Source organism: Mirounga leonina, unplaced genomic scaffold (assembly GCF_011800145.1).
Source record: "Mirounga leonina isolate KUSES-001 unplaced genomic scaffold, KU_Mleo_1.0 Mir_115, whole genome shotgun sequence".
NCBI classification, from domain to species: domain Eukaryota; kingdom Metazoa; phylum Chordata; class Mammalia; order Carnivora; family Phocidae; genus Mirounga; species Mirounga leonina.
Window position 1 is genome coordinate 17069988 of NW_023270268.1, and position 18398 is coordinate 17088385.

The 18398-nt window shown below is 34.5% G+C and overlaps 1 protein-coding gene across 2 annotated transcripts in view; it reads left to right on the forward strand.

The window, feature by feature from the left end:
• Positions 1 to 18398, forward strand: part of TOP2B (DNA topoisomerase II beta) — a 59684-nt gene that overhangs the window by 40396 nt on the left and 890 nt on the right. For both annotated transcript variants that reach the window (XM_034993600.1, XM_034993592.1), the window contains exons 24-35: positions 799 to 994; positions 1139 to 1230; positions 4309 to 4464; positions 4614 to 4697; positions 5450 to 5644; positions 8518 to 8662; positions 8841 to 9002; positions 10463 to 10664; positions 12218 to 12297; positions 13431 to 13541; positions 16114 to 16236; positions 17792 to 17886. In XM_034993600.1, the coding sequence (XP_034849491.1) occupies positions 799 to 994; positions 1139 to 1230; positions 4309 to 4464; positions 4614 to 4697; positions 5450 to 5644; positions 8518 to 8662; positions 8841 to 9002; positions 10463 to 10664; positions 12218 to 12297; positions 13431 to 13541; positions 16114 to 16236; positions 17792 to 17886 (1641 nt within the window). The remainder of the gene's footprint in view (positions 1 to 798; positions 995 to 1138; positions 1231 to 4308; positions 4465 to 4613; positions 4698 to 5449; positions 5645 to 8517; positions 8663 to 8840; positions 9003 to 10462; positions 10665 to 12217; positions 12298 to 13430; positions 13542 to 16113; positions 16237 to 17791; positions 17887 to 18398) is intronic.

Below are 18398 nucleotides of genomic sequence, written 5' to 3' on the forward strand. Positions count from 1 at the left end.
TACTCTTAATCCCAACTCCGCATTGGTGCATCTGGGCTTGAGCACATGGGATATACACACCCTGACCAAAAGTTATGGGAGTGATTGGTGCAGGATTTTCATGTTCCTTATGCCTGTCTCTATTAGCATTTTAATTGTGGAGTACTCATCTCCCCATATTTCTAATCTGCTTTATTAAACTTGTATATTTGTGTTTGTATATAATTGGAGAGAAAGGTAGAAAGTGAACATGTATGATTACCCTCATTCCATTCCAAATTAGCTTTTAGACATAAAGAAAAAATCCAGTAGCACAGTGGCTGAGACAAACTGCCATGATCTGCTAAGAAAGACAGAAAAAAGGAGAAAAAGGATAGAGAAGAAGTAAAAATTTTCCTACAAATTGAGAAAGTTTGAATGAATTATAGCATAATTATAAACAGACAAATCACATCTATGAGTATATGGGGGAGAGAGAACTTTAAATTTAACATTTGTAAACTTAGAGATAGAATGCTTTTAGTTTGAAAAAAATTTCTTAGATGGTTTTATAGCCATTTTGAATTAGAACCTTTTTTTAAAGGATCTATTTTTATTTTCAAAATTATTTTAAATATTTTCATAGTTTTGAGAATTTATCAGTTTCTTGAAAAGAATATTTACCAAAATGTACTTAATAGTTTTGGTTCTGTTTAACAGCTTTTAGGGGTGGTGTATGTTCATTTAAGTGTGTTATAGTTATTTTAAGTACTGTAGATGTCACACAAGTTAAAAATACCAATACAGATTTATGTCATCTTCAAAAACTGTTTTTCTTAGGTACTCTTTGATCATATGGGATGTCTCAAGAAGTATGAAACCGTGCAAGACATTTTGAAAGAATTCTTTGATTTACGATTAAGTTATTATGGTTTACGTAAGGAGTGGCTTGTAGGAATGTTGGGAGCAGAGTCTACAAAGCTTAACAATCAAGCCCGTTTCATTTTAGAGAAGATACAAGGAAAAATTACTATAGGTAAGATGCAATCTTTAAAAATTTAAACATTAGTTAAAATGGAAAAAAATCTTTATTAATAGAAGACATTTTTATCAGTAGAATATAAACAAATACAAATTGAATCTCTTTTCTTGATCCTAACTTTATTTTTCCCTCACATAGAGAATAGGTCAAAGAAAGATTTGATTCAAATGTTAGTCCAGAGAGGTTATGAATCTGACCCAGTGAAAGCCTGGAAAGAAGCACAAGAAAAGGTAATCATTTGCAGAACAAGACATTCAGAGAAGCTTTTAAAAGCAAATTCCAAAACAAAAAACCCAATCCCTAAATTTTAAATTCAGTACTGCTATAAAGGTGCCGAGTTGTCTGTTTGGAGACTGAAGTCTTCTGTTTATCCACAGAACAGATACAGTACAGGAATTTGCAGTGCACACCCACCACAAAGCACTTTGCCAGTGTGACTCAACCAGGGCCTGGAGAAATGACTCCAGGTGTGAGAAGGTAGCTCAGTCTCCTTGGCCTTTTTTCTGAGCCTGCCATTAAAGGGTGTTAGTTGTTTGTGGTGGTGGCTTTTGTGAGGTGCATGTGTACTATCTGGGAACTACACTGGTAGCACATAAATCATTTCACACTGGTCTGACTATGGTCAGAGTATGGTATCCAGTCACCATTCACTTGGTCTGGTTTCGGTTTATGCTGGGAAGACTAAAGACAGAATGTTCAATATTATAGTGTTTATCGAGCACCCAAGTATGTGCTCTGCCCTGTGCTTAGATCTTAGACTAGAGATTTGAACCCTGGAACTTCAGATTAAAAGTCTGATGTTTTATTAAATTATCCATTTCAGATATCTAGTATTCAGTGAATGGAATATTGAAACTTTGAGATTCTTCTCAAGAATTAGTTTCTTGCTGTTGTGTATAATTAAAAGAAAAACTTAAAAAGGCAATACAACATTGTGATTGAGAACACAAATGTACAAAAGGAAGAAAATTATGGAAATGACTAATTTTTTACTTAACTAGAATGTTGTGTATATATGATACTGATGTTATTATCCTTAAGAAATAGTTATGATTATAGGACATAACTTCCTTACATTTATGAATTCTCAACCCACAGTGTTTTCCATATTTTTTATCAACTACATTGACATGCTGCTTTTGTTTATATTATTTAAACTTTTTAAAATTTTGAACAGTCAGTATAATGCCAGATATTAGAGCGAGTAAAATTAGAATAAATTATATACTTAGCAATTACATGTTAAGATAATAGGCTTATTTATCGTTTAGGGAAAATGGGGTAGGACAAGGTGGGGAATATTCAAAATTAAGATGATCCAAGCACTTTTGCTTTCCTTTCAATGTATTTTACTGCATTTTTGAATCCCAAATTATGGTTTATACACTGCTTGCCCTTCTCTATGGATTGTTGGTTTAAACTATATCTTAAAAAATATTAACTAGTAAGCTAGTAAATTTAATGCTTAGTTTTAAAAGGTAAAGGTGTGTAGGGTTTGAGAATGCCCTTCCAGTGGAAGTAGATTTCATGGGTTAAACTTAGTGGTTGGTTTCAATAATTTCATTGTCACCATCAAAATTTTCTCAGCATCTTGGCCATGTGTTCACTTTGGGGGTTAAGGTAACAAAAGAAGCTGCTCTTATAAGAGTGTCCTATTGTGTAGAGTTGGAGAAGAGAGAATTATAAAGCAGATAATTATGAGATTAGAGTTTTTTTTTTTTAACATAATAGAATTCTGTCATTGGAACTTGAAAAGTTTATTTTTCTGATTTCTGAAAATATCCTTAGTTATCTTCATGTTAACAATGATAGTACACATATATTCATTGAGTGTTCGTTAATAATACTTTGGGTGTCATCAAAACCTAGAGCAAATAGACTTTTAAAGTGTGGATCTAAACAGGATTTTATGACACCCTAGTAATATTTTAATAGTAGTGTAACAACTTAAATATTTCAAAGAAACACACTGTTTCATGAAGAATTTTTAAAAATGGTAGAATTTATTAATTTGTCGTAAGTACTGTTTGTCTAGGTACTTATTAATCATTGATGAACTCAGCAACAGCATTTCTTATTTGGCTATTGTTGCTTAATTGAATTCATAGTTTTGTTTATGTAATGAAGCATGTTGCTTTGCAATTTATATTTTTATCCCTTCTAAAGTACACTAAACTTTACTTAGTATATATACATTATTTTACTGAAAATTTTAAACTAAATTGAAAACATTTTTTTTTCTTTTTTGGTTGCCAAAAGTGAACTTTTTGTTTCATGGAGTATCATGGTTAACTCAGTCATTTTTAATTATCTGAGTGCCTTAAATAATTTAAATGCAGTTTTATTTAATGGCTCTTGTTACTTTAAAAATCTTAGAGGTGATGTCACCTATAATAACTTCTATTAAATTCACTGGATTTTGAAATTTAATACTAGCAAAAGAGGATTTTTTTTATTGCAATCTTTTTCTTTTTCTTTTTTTTTTTTTTTAAGATTATTTACTTACTTGACAGAGAAACACAGTGAGAGAAGGAACACAAGCAGGGGCAGAGGGAGAGGGAGAAGCAGGCTTCCCGCAGAGCAGGGAGCCTGATGCAGGGCGGCTCGATCCTAGGACGCTGGGATCATGACCTGAGCCGAAGGCAGACACTCAACAACTGAGCCACCCAGGCGCCCCTATTGCAATCTTTTCTATGAAAAAAGACCTTATAAATAAAATTTTAGAATACCCCCATAATTCTTACTCTAACTTACCAGCTATTAAATTCTTAATTGAACTTTCTCTTCATACATGAGTATTCTTGCTTTAGAGAATTTTATTAAGAAATCATACTAAATGAATGACTGTACCTTAGCATATTTATATTACAACTGTAAAACATTCTCCATAAGTGATACTTATTTTGGGTTTCAAATTGTTCATTCACTCACCAGTATAAAAATCTGACAAGATGCAGTGATAAAACATTAGTTCTACTCTATTAATTTCAAGATATGTGGTATCTTCTCATTTCATGACTTAGTGCCTGGGCAAAGCAGTTAATTTTTCATCAGATTCCTATATAAATGGGGAGTGAATATACCTGTTCCTTTTGAAGACTTACTATTGTGTATTTTTAGAAAACTTTTTATAGGAAATACATTTTTTATAGGTAATCCTGCAGATAATCTAAAAGAACCCCATCCACCCTTAAGATAGAGTATTAAGTGTATAGCATTTGTGGAATTTTTAGCTCAATATTCAGTAAAATTCAGCATTGATTTAATACTATACAGGACTTTAATATAAAGTTTATTATTTTTTACAGGCAGCAGAAGAGGAAGAAACACAAAACCAGCATGATGATAGTTCCTCTGATTCAGGAACTCCTTCAGGCCCCGATTTTAATTATATTTTAAATATGTCTCTGTGGTCTCTTACTAAAGAAAAAGTTGAAGAACTGATTAAACAGAGAGATGCTAAAGTATGAACTTTTGTGGGTTAAATAATTTGAAACTATTTCAGTATTATCCATTTCTTTGTTTTTCTTTTTCCAAAAAGAAGTATTTTGATTTACCCTTTATATATTATTGAGTTACTGATTGTTTAAATTATACTACTTTCTTATTATAGGGGCGAGAAGTCAATGATCTTAAAAGAAAATCGCCTTCAGATCTTTGGAAAGAAGACTTAGCAGCATTTGCTGATGAACTGGATGTAGGTTAAGTCTACATTAAAAAATATTTGGAAAAGTAATGTTTATGAAATGAAAATTCTTCTTTAATTATTTCAGTTTCTTTTAACTCTGTAAAGGTTAATGTGTTTATAAGCCACATTAGGATTAAACTTCTAGCTATATGAAGTTATAAAGAAATAATTTCTACCTAGAATAGATGAATATAAAAAGTTATATGGAATGGGAATTTAGAATAAATTGAATTCTGATACTTTCTATCAGTTAAATTTTCTTAACTGACTTCAAAATAGCTTATTGATTCAGTCTCTTTTCCCCCAAAGAGGTAAGAACAAAATATATATGATTGAATATTGGTACTTTGATTTTTACAAAGTAGAATGATAGTGTCTTTAGGTTTATAACAGAGAAATTTTAATTTTTTTTTATAATTTAGTTTTCTCCAGGTAGAATTCTGTTTTTTTTTTGAAGTTAGAGAAAGGTAGAAAATAAAAACTTTTTCTAAAATTGCCCAGTATATCATAGGATCTTAGAGTTAGAAGTGACCATATAGGTCGTTTAGTTACTACCCCCTTATTTTACAAATGAGAAGCTAGTTAGACGTGGGACTACAACTCAGGTCTTTTGACTTAGAATTATTGTGTTTTTTTAATGTTTATTTTAGATTATATGAGTGATATTCGTTTTATTTCTTATGCAGTAGTGATTGTCTTTTCTTATGAGTTGTTTATGCACCCACCTTCTTCCCCTTGCCTCCTTTTTAATTATACTTCAGAAAGTGGAAGCGCAAGAACGAGAGGATGTTCTGGCCGGAATGGCTGGAAAAGCAATAAAAGGTAAAGTTGGCAAACCTAAGGTGAAGAAACTTCAATTGGAAGAGACAATGCCCTCACCTTATGGGAGAAGAATAGTTCCTGAAATTACTGCTATGAAGGCAGATGTCAGCAAAAAGTTGCTGAAGAAGAAAAAGGTATGACATATCTCTTGTTTTAGCTCATTGGTGGATTCCATCTTCATAATGATGTATATATGTATTTTAATTTTACTGTGTGCTCAAGTCATGCTTTGTTTCTATTTCACTGTGATAGGCAATCATTTGTTCTATGAGATCAGTTGGTCCACAGAAAGAAAACATAAGTCAGGGATCCACATACATGTAAGGAGTTACTTAGTTGATTCTGTTTTTTTTAATTCCTTCCTTCCTTCCTTCCTTCCTTCCTTCCTTCCTTCCTTCCTTCCTTCCTTCCTCTCTCTCTCTCTCTCTCTCAAGATTTTATTTATTTGACAGAGAGAGACACAGCGAGAGAGGGAATACAAGCAGTGGGAGAGGGAGAAGCAGGCTTCCCACTGAGCAGGGAGCCCAATGTGGGACTCGATCCCAGGACCCTGGGATCATGACCTGAGCCAAAGGCAGATGCTTAACGACTGAGCCACCCAGGCGCCCCTTGCTTCTGTTTTTAAAATGAGAGAAATACTCTATTCAGCAGCATTCTACCTTAAAATCATGGAATGACAACCAAAAAAGTGTATCAGCTTAAAAATGAAACTTTAATTCTACATTATGACCAATTCAAGACGTCTCATAAGCAGAAAAGGGTCTGTGTGGTTTTCAAAGTAAGTTATTTTTTTTTACTATTTATTTGTTATTACTGTTAGTTAAAAAAATTACCAGGCACCTCTTATGTCATTGGCATTGACTGGTGCTATTGAGGATTTAAAAGTATGGGATTTACCTACCCTCCAGCAGGTTGGGCAAGAGTTAGCCAGAAGAAGGAAACACTGAGAGGGCTGTTCATAGTTGAGGGAAGAGGAGGCATGCTGGTCTGAAAGAGAGAGGCAGATTTTTCTGGGCAGGTTGATTTTAGAACCCAGGGGATATGTAGATATGTCCAGTAGTCTAATTAGAGCTTGGGAAATGAACCTCAGAGTTGGAGTGAAAGGGTTGGAGAGTTCTCTGCCAAACGAATATTTGAAAGCATAGGAACATTGTGATGCCAAAGAGATTACTCTCTTCAAACTGTGTGATAAACTGACATCTATACTATTTCCTTCTTACGTAGCTTCCTACCACACATCGGTTCCTCTTTAGGAAATGACTTCTCTCCTTTTCGCTTGGTGTTCCTAGCACTCTTTACCTTACTTAGTCTCAAGTAACCTCATCTATGCCCAGAGCTTTTTTCACTCACACTGATGACTCTTAAATCTATGTCCCTAAGCTGTAATGTTTTCAGGAGGGCCAGGATAATAAAGCCACCTGAATGCCCACTGCCCAAACTCCACATATCTGAAGCTGAACCCATTATCCTGATTTTAAAACCTCTTTCACCCCTGTGCCTTATCATCCATCACTAACAAGTCCAAAACCTGGGACTTGCTCATTTAATCAGTAACTAAATCCTATTGACTGCCTCTGAAGCAATTCCAAAATCCACCCTCTTATCTTCGTCCCCCTTGATACTGTCTTAGAATTCCATAAATTTTCTGACAGTAGTGTTCCTCTTAATTAGTCTTCCTGTCTCTCGTGATCTTATCATGACTTCTACTTTTTTCCACTTCATTCATCTCTGTCTAGTCTCTTATTACCCGAGTGATATTTCCAAAAATAAGTGATTATTGCACAAATGCTTAAAAGTTTTCAGTGACTCCCCACTGACTACACACAGATTCTGGTATTCAGTGATTTAGCAACTGCATGCCTTCCTATGTTTCTGTGTGGCTACTCTTTCCTCCAGTCCTAGCAGACTGTTTGTAATTCCCTAAATACAATGTGGCAATCGTGCCTCTGTATCTTTTGCAAACTGGGGTGCTCTTCCTTCCTTCCCTCTCCTCACTTAGCAAACATACATAATTCTTTCAAAACTCAATTAGAAAGGCTCCTTCTCCATGGAATCTTCCCTGATCCTGCTCTTGGCAGAGTTGCTCACGTCTCCCCACGGGTTACTTTTATACCTCCCTCCATATTTGTTATTTGTATTGTAATGACTTGTCCTTGTGTCTTTCTCTGTCTTTTAATAATCTTGGGGTAGGGAGACTTTGACTAATGCCTAGCAGCAGTGCATGACATGTTGCTTATCTTCCTTCAGTAATCTGATGTGTTTCTAGTATGTAGAGGCCTGAACTATAGGAACTTATTTTGCAGGTACCCTTTGGTGTATTTTGCTATTGGTTTGAAAGTCCCTTTGCTAATCAAAAGCTGCCTTCTTATTTTTTACAGTTGATTTTTAAAAAATTTTTTGTTATGTTAATCACCATACATTACATCATTAGTTTTTGATGTAGTGTTCCAGGATTCATTGTTTGTGTATAACACGCAGTGCTCCATGCAGAACGTGCCCTCTTTAATACCCATCACCAGGCTAACCCATCCTCCCACCCCCCTCCCCTCTAGAACCCTCAGTTTGTTTTTCAGAGTCCATCGTCTCTCATGGTTCGTCTCCCCCTCTGACTTCCCCTGCTTCATTCTTCCCCTCCTGCTATCTTCTTCTTCTTCTTTTTTTTAACATATATTGTATTATTTGTTTCAGAGGTACAGATCTGTGATTCAACAGTCTTGCACAATTCACAGCAAGCGCTGTGAATTGTACAGATGATTTTAAGTAGCTGTCATCTCATAGAGTGTATCAGAATATTAGAGTGGTAAGCAGTATCATTTGCTATAGATAAATAAAGTAAAACGTGGTCTGATCAAAGTCCTCTGTTTGGACCTCAGTAGAATCACATTTTATTATTTTTTTATTTATATGAAGACGTGATCTGTGGCTGGAAATGTATCTCTAAAATGAATGGTGTTAATTTAATTTTTATTTTTACTTCTGGTTATGTATTTGTTTGTTTAATGTGTAGGGTGATCTTGATACCACAACAGTAAAAGTAGAATTTGATGAAGAATTCAGTGGAACACCAGTAGAGGGTACTGGAGAAGAGGCATTGGTCCCGTCAGCTCCTGTAAATAAAGGTCCCAAACCCAAAAGGGAGAAAAAGGAGCCTGGTGAGGAATTGTTACAAAGTTTTTTTTGTGAGAAAATGCATATATGTACAGGGTATTACTATTTTTTTTTTTACTGTGTTTTTTCTTCTAATAGTTGATGTAGTTTCTCAGTTTTCATGAACACTTGTTATTTTATATTTTTACTAATGATATTTTATTGTTGTTGTTTTGTTTTTAGGTACCAGGGTGAGAAAAACACCTACATCATCTGGTAAATCCAGTGCAAAGAAAGTGAAGAAACGGAATCCTTGGTCAGATGATGAATCCAAGTCAGAAAGTGACTTGGAAGAAACAGAACCTGTGGTTATTCCAAGAGATTCTTTGCTTAGGAGAGCAGCTGGTATTTTGATACATTGTATATTTAGCTTATTGTATATTATAGTTTGACCAAGTTAATATTACTCATATAAGTTAGTATTATTAGTATTATCAATGCTATTAAAGTACTAAATTGTTAGTATTTCAGAAGTTACAGTTCACGAAAACAAAAAAAATTGATTTACAGAATGATGTTTTTAGCAAAGTTGGACATAAATTACTTTAAATAAGTTTACTTATTGATTTTTATTAAAAAGCTTCGGTTATATTCCCTCCATAGTTTGAAGATGTTTGGTAAAAATGTACCTTGGTAGAACACCGACAGTGATAGATCAATAGAAGTGCTTTGTAGTTTTGTTTGTTTCGTTTTTTTTTCCCCCCATGAAAAATTTCCTCCTGCTTTAGGAGTCTGATTCCATGCACATCGCATAATTTATATAACTGCAGTGCTAGAGTTAGGATGAAGATACCATTTTGTTATTCTATATTGTTGTTAAATAGGCAGTTTTATCCTTTCTGAATATTCATTAATTTGAAGTCTTCAAGTACTTAAAAATTGAGTGTCCTATTTTATAGATTCTTCTCAAATTTTAGTAAGTCCTAATTAAAATGAATGATACCATATTATGGCTATTTTACCTCTGGGAGATACTTTTTAAATTATATGTCAGGCCTTAAATTCTTCGGTTCTCTAATCACTGGTGATTGACTTTCTTTTCCTAATGTGCATAGGTGGTACAATGTAGGTGAATTAACATGAGTAATTTATGTGAAAATTAATTTATTAGATGCTTCAAAATTATATTTAGGCTTTCTCATACATCTAAAATGAAGTATAAAATTACATAGCACCCAAATGTTTTAAAAATTTTATTCCCATAATATATGCTAGAAATTTTAAAAGTTATTTGCATTATACCAATGTGCCTTTCCCCATAGTTGGTACTTTTTATGCTTTATATTAAATTATTGTTTTAGTAATATACCCAGGTCTTATCTCTATTTTTTCTCATTCATCTGAAGAATACTATCATTTCATAGTAAAACTACTGTGAATAGAAGATAGAAGTTTTAGTGCAAGAGGTTAAGAGAACGTTTAGCACTAAGACTAGTAAATTGGCCTTCCCATTGTAGAAATGGGAAATCTTAGTAGTTACTTTTACAATGGCTTATATTCCCCACTATTTTTGAGTTAATATTTAAGTATGACAAATAGCACCCTAATCATTAATCTCATTAGTTTATGCTCTCCTTTCCATATGCAGCATTACCCCATTCGCCTCCTGGGAAGAACAAGATGAACACTTAACATTATCAAAATAATTGAGGCCGAAGTTGTTGGCTTTTTTTTTTTTTTCCTGAATGCTTGTCTTTTTTTTCCCTCTTGTGTTAGAGATAGCTGGAATATTTTCAAATGCATTATTCATAATATGTGGATAAAGTTGGATTTGAGTTTAACCTTCACTTTTATTTTTCTCCTAGCTGAAAGGCCTAAGTACACATTTGATTTCTCAGAAGAAGAGGATGATGATGCTGATGATGATGACGACAATAATGATTTAGAGGAGCTGAAAGTTAAAGCATCTCCCATAACAAATGATGGGGAAGATGAATTTGTTCCTTCAGATGGCCTAGATAAAGATGAATATACATTTTCACCAGGCAAATCAAAAGCTACTCCAGAGTAAGTAATGAAGCAACTACTATTCACTTACATGGTGCAGTTATTTAGAAATCTATCAAAGATCTCATAGTAGGGGCGCCTGGGTGGCTCAGTCGGTTAAGTGGCTGCCTTCGGCTCAGGTCATGATCCCAGGGTCCTGGGATCGAGCCCCACATCAGGCTCCTTGCTCAGCAGAGAGCCTGCTTCTCCCTCTGCCTATTCTGCCTGCCGCTCCCCCTGCTTGTGCTCGCTCTGCCTCTCTCTGTGTCAAATAAATAAATAAAATCTTAAAAAAAAAAAAAAAGATAGTAAACTGTATCTAAGAATTTATCATCGAGGTAAGGTCCTCCTCACAAAGGAAAAAATCTAGGTAATATTGCAGCTGTTTACTGAACTGTTGCTATATCTTATAGCGTGGGACTGGCAGGTTTTTTCTCATAAAGGGCTCTATAGAAAATATTTCAGGCTTTGCAGGCCGTATGGTCTCTGTTCCAACTGCTCAGTGTTGCCATTTTAGCAAGAAAGCAGCCATGAACAGTATGTAAATGAACAAGCATAGCTGTGTTCCAGGAAAACTTTATTTATAAAAATAGGCAGCAGGCCTATGGGACATAGTCGGACAACATGGTTCAGAGAAGTTACTAAAACTTTAGAACTGGGAGGTTTGATTTTCTTCCCTAACTTTGGCCTTGATTGATTTTTCATTATTTATTTATTTTTGCCTCTAGAGAGTATCAAACACTAAGGTGTAGGATGTGAAGTTTGTGAGCTATTTCAGGTTTTTTTTTTTTTTTTTAAAGATTTTATTTATTTATTTGAGAGAGAGAGAATGAGAGAGAGCGAGTACATGAGAGGGGGGAGGGTCAGAGGGAGAAGCAGACTCCCTGCCGAGCAGGGAGCCCGATGCGGGACTCGATCCAGGGATTCCAGGATCATGACCTGAGCCGAAGGCAGTCGCTTAACCAACTGAGCCACCCAGGCGCCCCACTATTTCAGGTTTTTTAAATTTATTTTTTAAAAATTTTTTATTTTCAGTTAGCCAACACATAGTACATCATAAGTTTTTGTTGTAGTGTTTAGCGATTCGTTAGTTGCATATAACACCCAGTGCTTGGGTCAACAGCTATTTCAAATTTTTAAAGGAAGTGCTTTACTGTCTATTTTAAAGAAGTGTTTTATCATATGCAGTCTAGGATCAGAAATAGGATTAGTGATGACTGACAGAGATTCAGACTTTCTCCTTAGATTTTTGGCAATAATTTACTGATGTTGAATTCTGGAACAGTTCTATTAATCAAAAAATTTAATGTAGCGATATTTTGAATAACTTTTTAACTTTTGCTCAACTTCCATTCTCTTATGTTAAATCATTGGCTTTTCTGGTGTCTCTGTGTGTGTATGTGTGCACACCTGTGAATATGAGACAGAAAAAAGAGTTTGGTTACCCTGTCTTTAACAAAGAGAGACCAGTGAGAGAACTGTAATTATAATCCCTTAGTACATATTATATATCATTTACCAAGGTTGAAACCATATATTTAAATTACACTGTGGTTGTTTAATTTTTCTAATAGAAAATCTTCACATGACAAAAAAGGTCAAGATTTTGGGAATCTCTTCTCATTTCCTTCATACTCTCAGAAGTCAGAAGATGGTATGCTCATTCAGTCTTTTCATTGTTTACTTACTGTATTATTGCTATGGATTTTTTATGAGTAGAAAACTTCTTTTTACATTTCCCTCAACATAATAAGGTTTATTTACTCTTCCTGAGATGAGTACCAACTAATTGGTCAAATAGGCAATATGGAACCATTTAGGTGGGTAGGTAGATGTGTGTATGAAGTGTATGGATGTGGGTATAGTGTTTTAATAGAGAAAAAGATAAATTTTGGAACATGAAATTTGATTTTCATGGCAATATGAATGTATATGTGACAGTTTTTTAAAAACTACAAAGGGACTAATATTCAGATTTGTAAACTGTAGTAACTAAAAGACTAAACCCTTCATAGAAGCAAATTTAATTGGGGTATATACTTTTTATTCCCTTTATTTTTGTGTGTGGAATTTTTAAGGTCAAAACAATCTATGTAGACTTAACTGTCTTGTATACACACACACACATAGGCAGACAGACATAGATCTGGTATATGTTCTATGAATATAGATAGGCATTTTTGACAGGATGTCAAAACATTTATATAAAACTATCATATCCAAGTAGACATTTTAAGAGTTCCTGTTTTGGCTTGACAGAGGGAGGGAGGGAGAAATGGAGGGAGGAATTGACTGATTGAGTGTAAAAGTAAACTGAAGGTAAGCCTACCTGCCTTTTAAATTGACCTTCAATGATTTAAAATTGGTTTTTAAAAGATGAAGTTACTACTCTCTTAGATTTGAACATTATTACTGATATTCCTGAAATGGTTAATAGCATTAGATGTGTAGATACTAAAATAATCACAGTGAGAACTTTTTAATATTCCATTTTAAAATAAATCAGTATTTTTGAGTTGCTCAGTTATGTTGTAAATGATGAACATTTGGGACTGTTAAGAATTTTTATTACTCTATGCATTTCTATATTGTTTTACAACAGAGTTAACATTTTTGAAATATAACATTGTTACATCTTTTGTTTTTAGCTGTTATTATGGACTATATGATCACAAAGTAGAAATTCATAAGATCAATTATCTAGCTAAAGACAAGTCATCAGTAACGAATCAAAGTTTATTAAATGGTCCTTGTAGTCTCTTTACTGAAAAACTTTGTACTTTTTAGATTCAGCTAAATTTGACAGTAATGAAGAAGATTCTGCCTCTGTTTTTTCACCATCATTTGGTCTGAAACAAACAGATAAGGTTCCAAGTAAAACAGTAGCTGCTAAAAAGGGTATGTACTTATTTGATGTTGTTAAGCATTGCATAAATGATATATAGTTGATATTAAAGGAAATTTAATATAATTTGAAACTGCTTGCACTTGGACTTAGAAAATAGTATAAACGCATCTAAGGAGAATCCCTCTTGTTTTCTAACCATATGAGGTAATTACTAAAAGGTGTATAAGATCTCATTCTAAAGTTGTAATTATAAAATAACCCCATACATTGATACTAAAGATAACTTTCTAATAAGGTCTAGAAAAGGTCTTTCTAATAAGACCTTCTAATAAGGTCTCCTATAGTTGTTAGGTTGTAAAATAGATAAAAATTTTGTCTTGCCTGATTGTGTTATCTATGTAGGTCCTATCTTAACACCTCATTTGGAATAACTGGTTAGTTCATTTGAGGTTCTCTTTGTGTCATGCAGCTTCGTTCTTATCCATAACCTTAGGTTGTCCATAAATCTAAGTTGATTTGACTTAATTCATGAATCTGTTATTAACACCAAGGTACACAGTCTTGGTATTTTTGAAGGTCAGTATTAGTGCTTTGTGTTTAAAAGCTAACTGTTCCTTACATAGCAAGTAAATAAACATACAGTGTGGACAGTCTTTTCAGTACCTTACAAATGTAAAACAGACAATACCATTGTAGACACACATGTATTAGATGTAGCAGAACAACAACAAAAATCCCTGCTTAACTCTGAATGCACTAGGACCATGGTAAGAAATTAATTAACTATAAGAGCTTCTCTGACCAACATATCAGGTGCCCTGCCCATACCACTTCAGTACATATTAGCCAGGGTCTGTATTTCTTTGCCTCAGGACTTTTTGTTACTATGTTGGAATGTTCATATTTCCCCACCCCAGCCACCCTTTATCAGTGATTGAGAAAAGCTGGTTTGCAAATATATTAGTGCTCTTGCCGCTCAGGTAGGCTGACTGTGGGGTGTGTATTTTACAGCGACTCAGGGATTGCTCATGTTAAGAGATAAGCTCAGAGATAAGCCCTTAGAGTGATGACAGGTTTCTCTTCATGTCTCGTTTTTGTACTTTTTTTTTTCACCTCCCAAATAAGTACTTGTACTTGAGTCTTTGCTTTGGGATCAGGTGGGATCTGCTTCTGGGGAACTCAAACTGAGACAGGCCCTACTTTCCCTTTATGCATCTTTTGAGCACTTTATAACCACCCTGAAAACCTGGGAGCCATATCACCTCTTTGAACATATCAACCTATTTCCTTCATCAAGCTCCTCACTCCTCTTTAACGTAATGAGTTCAAGTGGAGCATTAACTAAAACACTAGCATACCACACCAACTGTCCTATTTGCTTGTTTCACCAGTAGTTGAACTAGCCTTGTGTCATCTGCGTAGGTGATCCCTTGTGTGAAAAAGTTGAAGCCCTCAGTCTTCCTCTAGGCTCTTCCCAAACTACAGGTCCCACAAAATACCATTTCAAGGAGAGGATGCATCCTGTCCCTCTGTGAGGTCATCTATGTTAACTCCAAATTACATATATTACTATACAAGTTAAATTCTGTAGCTCCAGTAGTTTATAGCGAAAAATCTCATAGCACTCAGATATCTGACTTGGGCATTTGCATGGTAGAGTTTTAAGTGCCACCGAACAGTACAAGCCTGCAAACTCTAATGAAGAGAAAAGGTGGTTCCTGAACACACGGCTATATGAACCTATACTCGTGTTAGGAACTGCCTGCCATGTGGCTCTGGTGGTACATTTAGTCGTAAGGACTTGGGGAAAAAGCCACAAAATCTGTGGCTACCACTACCACTTGCTGTTCTAATGAGGGGCCTTCACCCTAGCACCTCAAATTGGGCCTGGGAATACATTTTCCATATAATTAGCCTGTTCTGTTTTTGTTTTTTTTTTTGGGTAATAGAAAAAGTCTGGTTAATTTAATGCTTTTTTTTTTTTTTTCCAAAGTAGGTTTTACTAATCACACAAGACTGATTTATCACAGTTTTCACATAGACTGTAAATCTGAAAAACAAGGTCTATTTTAAAAACAAAATTCATAAAAACAAAGGCCTTTGGATCTATTGTGTACTTACCTGGAATCTTCGTTTCTTTCCATATAAAAGTGCCGTTTCTGGATTTCCACTTTTGGATGGAAGTGAATCAGCTTCTATTCATGGTATTTGAGGGTCCCATAAAAATGTGTTGTTTTTTTTTTCTCTAAAACATTTTAGAAGTTAGGACTTAATGTGGTTATACTTGAGTTATAATTAATGTCAAATATGTTACTTTTTTGTCATGACTACTGCTTTTTAAAAGTTACTGCTCACTTCATTAAAGTTACTTCACTTTAATGGCCTTTGTTTAAAATAATCTCACTTGAAATATCAGAAGGCAAATTATTCATGATTAAATAAAAAGCATTTTGTCATCTATGAGAAATTGTTTGCCTTTACACTGGCGCCAAGTGAAAGAAACCATTTTGTCATTTAAGGCTACTCAGTTTCATATCAGCAGTAGGAAATTAGGATTCACTTGAGTGCAGTTTGTTGGTAAGTATATTACATTGATTTATGAAATGGAAATTTGCTTAATAGGAAAACCGTCTTCAGATACAACTGCTAAGCCCAAGAGAGCTCCTAAACAGAAGAAAGTAGAGCCTATCAACTCTGACTCAGATTCAGAATTTGGCATTCCAAAGAAGACTACACCCCCAAAAGGTGAGGATTATGTTAACCTAATGTATGCCATGTGGAAAAAAGTCTCTTCTACTCACTGAATTCAGAGAGACTGTGTCCTGTTTTGTTTTAAATTGCTTTGCTCCTCAGTAAGCAATGTGTCTAAGAATCAGTGCTGAGTTAGTGTCCAGAGGAAGTCTAGCACTTTGTTTTATAAATCAGGGAATTGAGACTCAAAGAGGTTAAGTAAGCAACGTTGCACACCTATGAATGGTTCAAAGATCCCCTGCCCCAGACTCACTGGAAGTAGTTTATTAAAGAGTCAGATGAGGGCTCCTCACCACCTAGAGAGTGACTCTAATTGGAGCTAGGACTCTTAGACTGGAGCTTTTTGCTCATCTAGGAAATGGAATCACTGTACTAAGGGACCTGTAGGGGCACCAGCATCAGTTCTCCCTGGCACCCCTCCTTTGCCTCCAGAATCTAGAAAGTCCTTAAAGGTGCTTTTTAAAATAATATGTGTAAGACATTATTTTTTTTTTTTTAAGGGTCATTGCTCAACCTTTTATCCAACCGACAGATATTACCATCAATGTGTTCCATATCTTAAAGTGGTGGTTGGGATGAGGAGATAGAGACCTACATGGAAACAAGGGAGAATAGGGGCAAAAAAGAAAGTCACTGAGGAGGTCCATATGTATGGTATGCATGGTTGGAAACTTTTATAAATTCACAAGTGCCATTTCATTGACTCATTTGATAAACATCCCAAGATCATTTAGGCTGTCTTTACTAATACAATCTGGTAAGTCATAGCTCTTAAGGAATTTTTAAAATTTAGAATTGCACTTTAGTTCCATTGTTTCAGTGGCATCTGGCATCATTGTAGGATGGAGAATATTTTGTCACCATTTGCATGTTACTTTTGCCCTTCCTCCTCCAACGAGAATAAGAGGTTAGGCAGATGGCAAAACAACAACAAAAAACAAAAACTGCATTTGGTACTTCTAAGTCTGAGAAGGAACATGGAATTGACAGATTATTACATGATTAATACTGGGCGTTTATTCTAAGACTGTGCTACTTAAAATGGTTGTTACTAATATGTGATAAGTAAAATTTTGAGTACACATTTAAACACAATTTGTACTAATATATATTATTTTTCTAGTGATTCATTTTATATTTTTAAAGGTACTAGTCTATGACAGATTAGAAACTAAATTTTTTTTTTCATCACATACAAGTTAAAAAGCACTCTTTGAGGACATTTTCTTTTCAGACCAAAGGACTACATGTTCATAATGCCAATGTTTTCTCTTGTGTATCACGGGCTTGGTCATTAAAATTTGTCACCAGGACCTTCCAGCTAGTTTTAAATGTATTTGTGACATACTTTTTAGTCATATCAATCCCAGAACTGAAATGATGCTGCCAAAACATTTTTATCTCATTTATATTTAGAGACCAGGATTGCAGTACTGATTGGGGCATGCTAAGGAAGTGAAATATAATGTTGTGGCATTTATTTTTTATATCGCACTTAACCTTGGGAGAGAGAAAAACAAAACAAAACAAACCTTTGTATCATTTTAAGGTAAAGGCCGAGGGGCAAAGAAAAGGAAAGCATCTGGCTCTGAAAATGAAGGTGATTATAACCCTGGCAGGAAAACATCCAAAACAACAAGCAAGGTAATTAGGGACATCTTTTTAATGCATTGTTTTATGATGATCTATAACTGGCTTAGTTGGCTTATTACTATAATGTCTTTTAACAGCTTTAAACCTAGCCTATCTTATGCATAGGGGGCTTTGTATATGGTTAAAGAATTATAAAATCCATACAATCAGTACTATTTCTTGGATAAAAGTATGGCATAAATTAGCCTACTTAATTAAGAGTATTCTGTTTCATCCAATGAGCCATAGAAGTTATATGCTACCTGCCTGAAATAATTATTTTTCATACCAAATAAAGACCATTTCTTTTTAATTTGGATTTATTTGACCAGGGCTAATTTGATTTTCCTCTTTTAACTTGAATTCATTTGACTATGGCTAATTTTCAGTCTTTTTTATGGTAAAAGAAAAACCTCAGATGTCCCTCTTTTTTCTCTCTCTCCCTAAAAATACAAACATTGAGATTTTTAGCTTTCCGCTGCTCTCCACCTTGACCTTTTTCCATCCAGTCATCTTCCATGCCT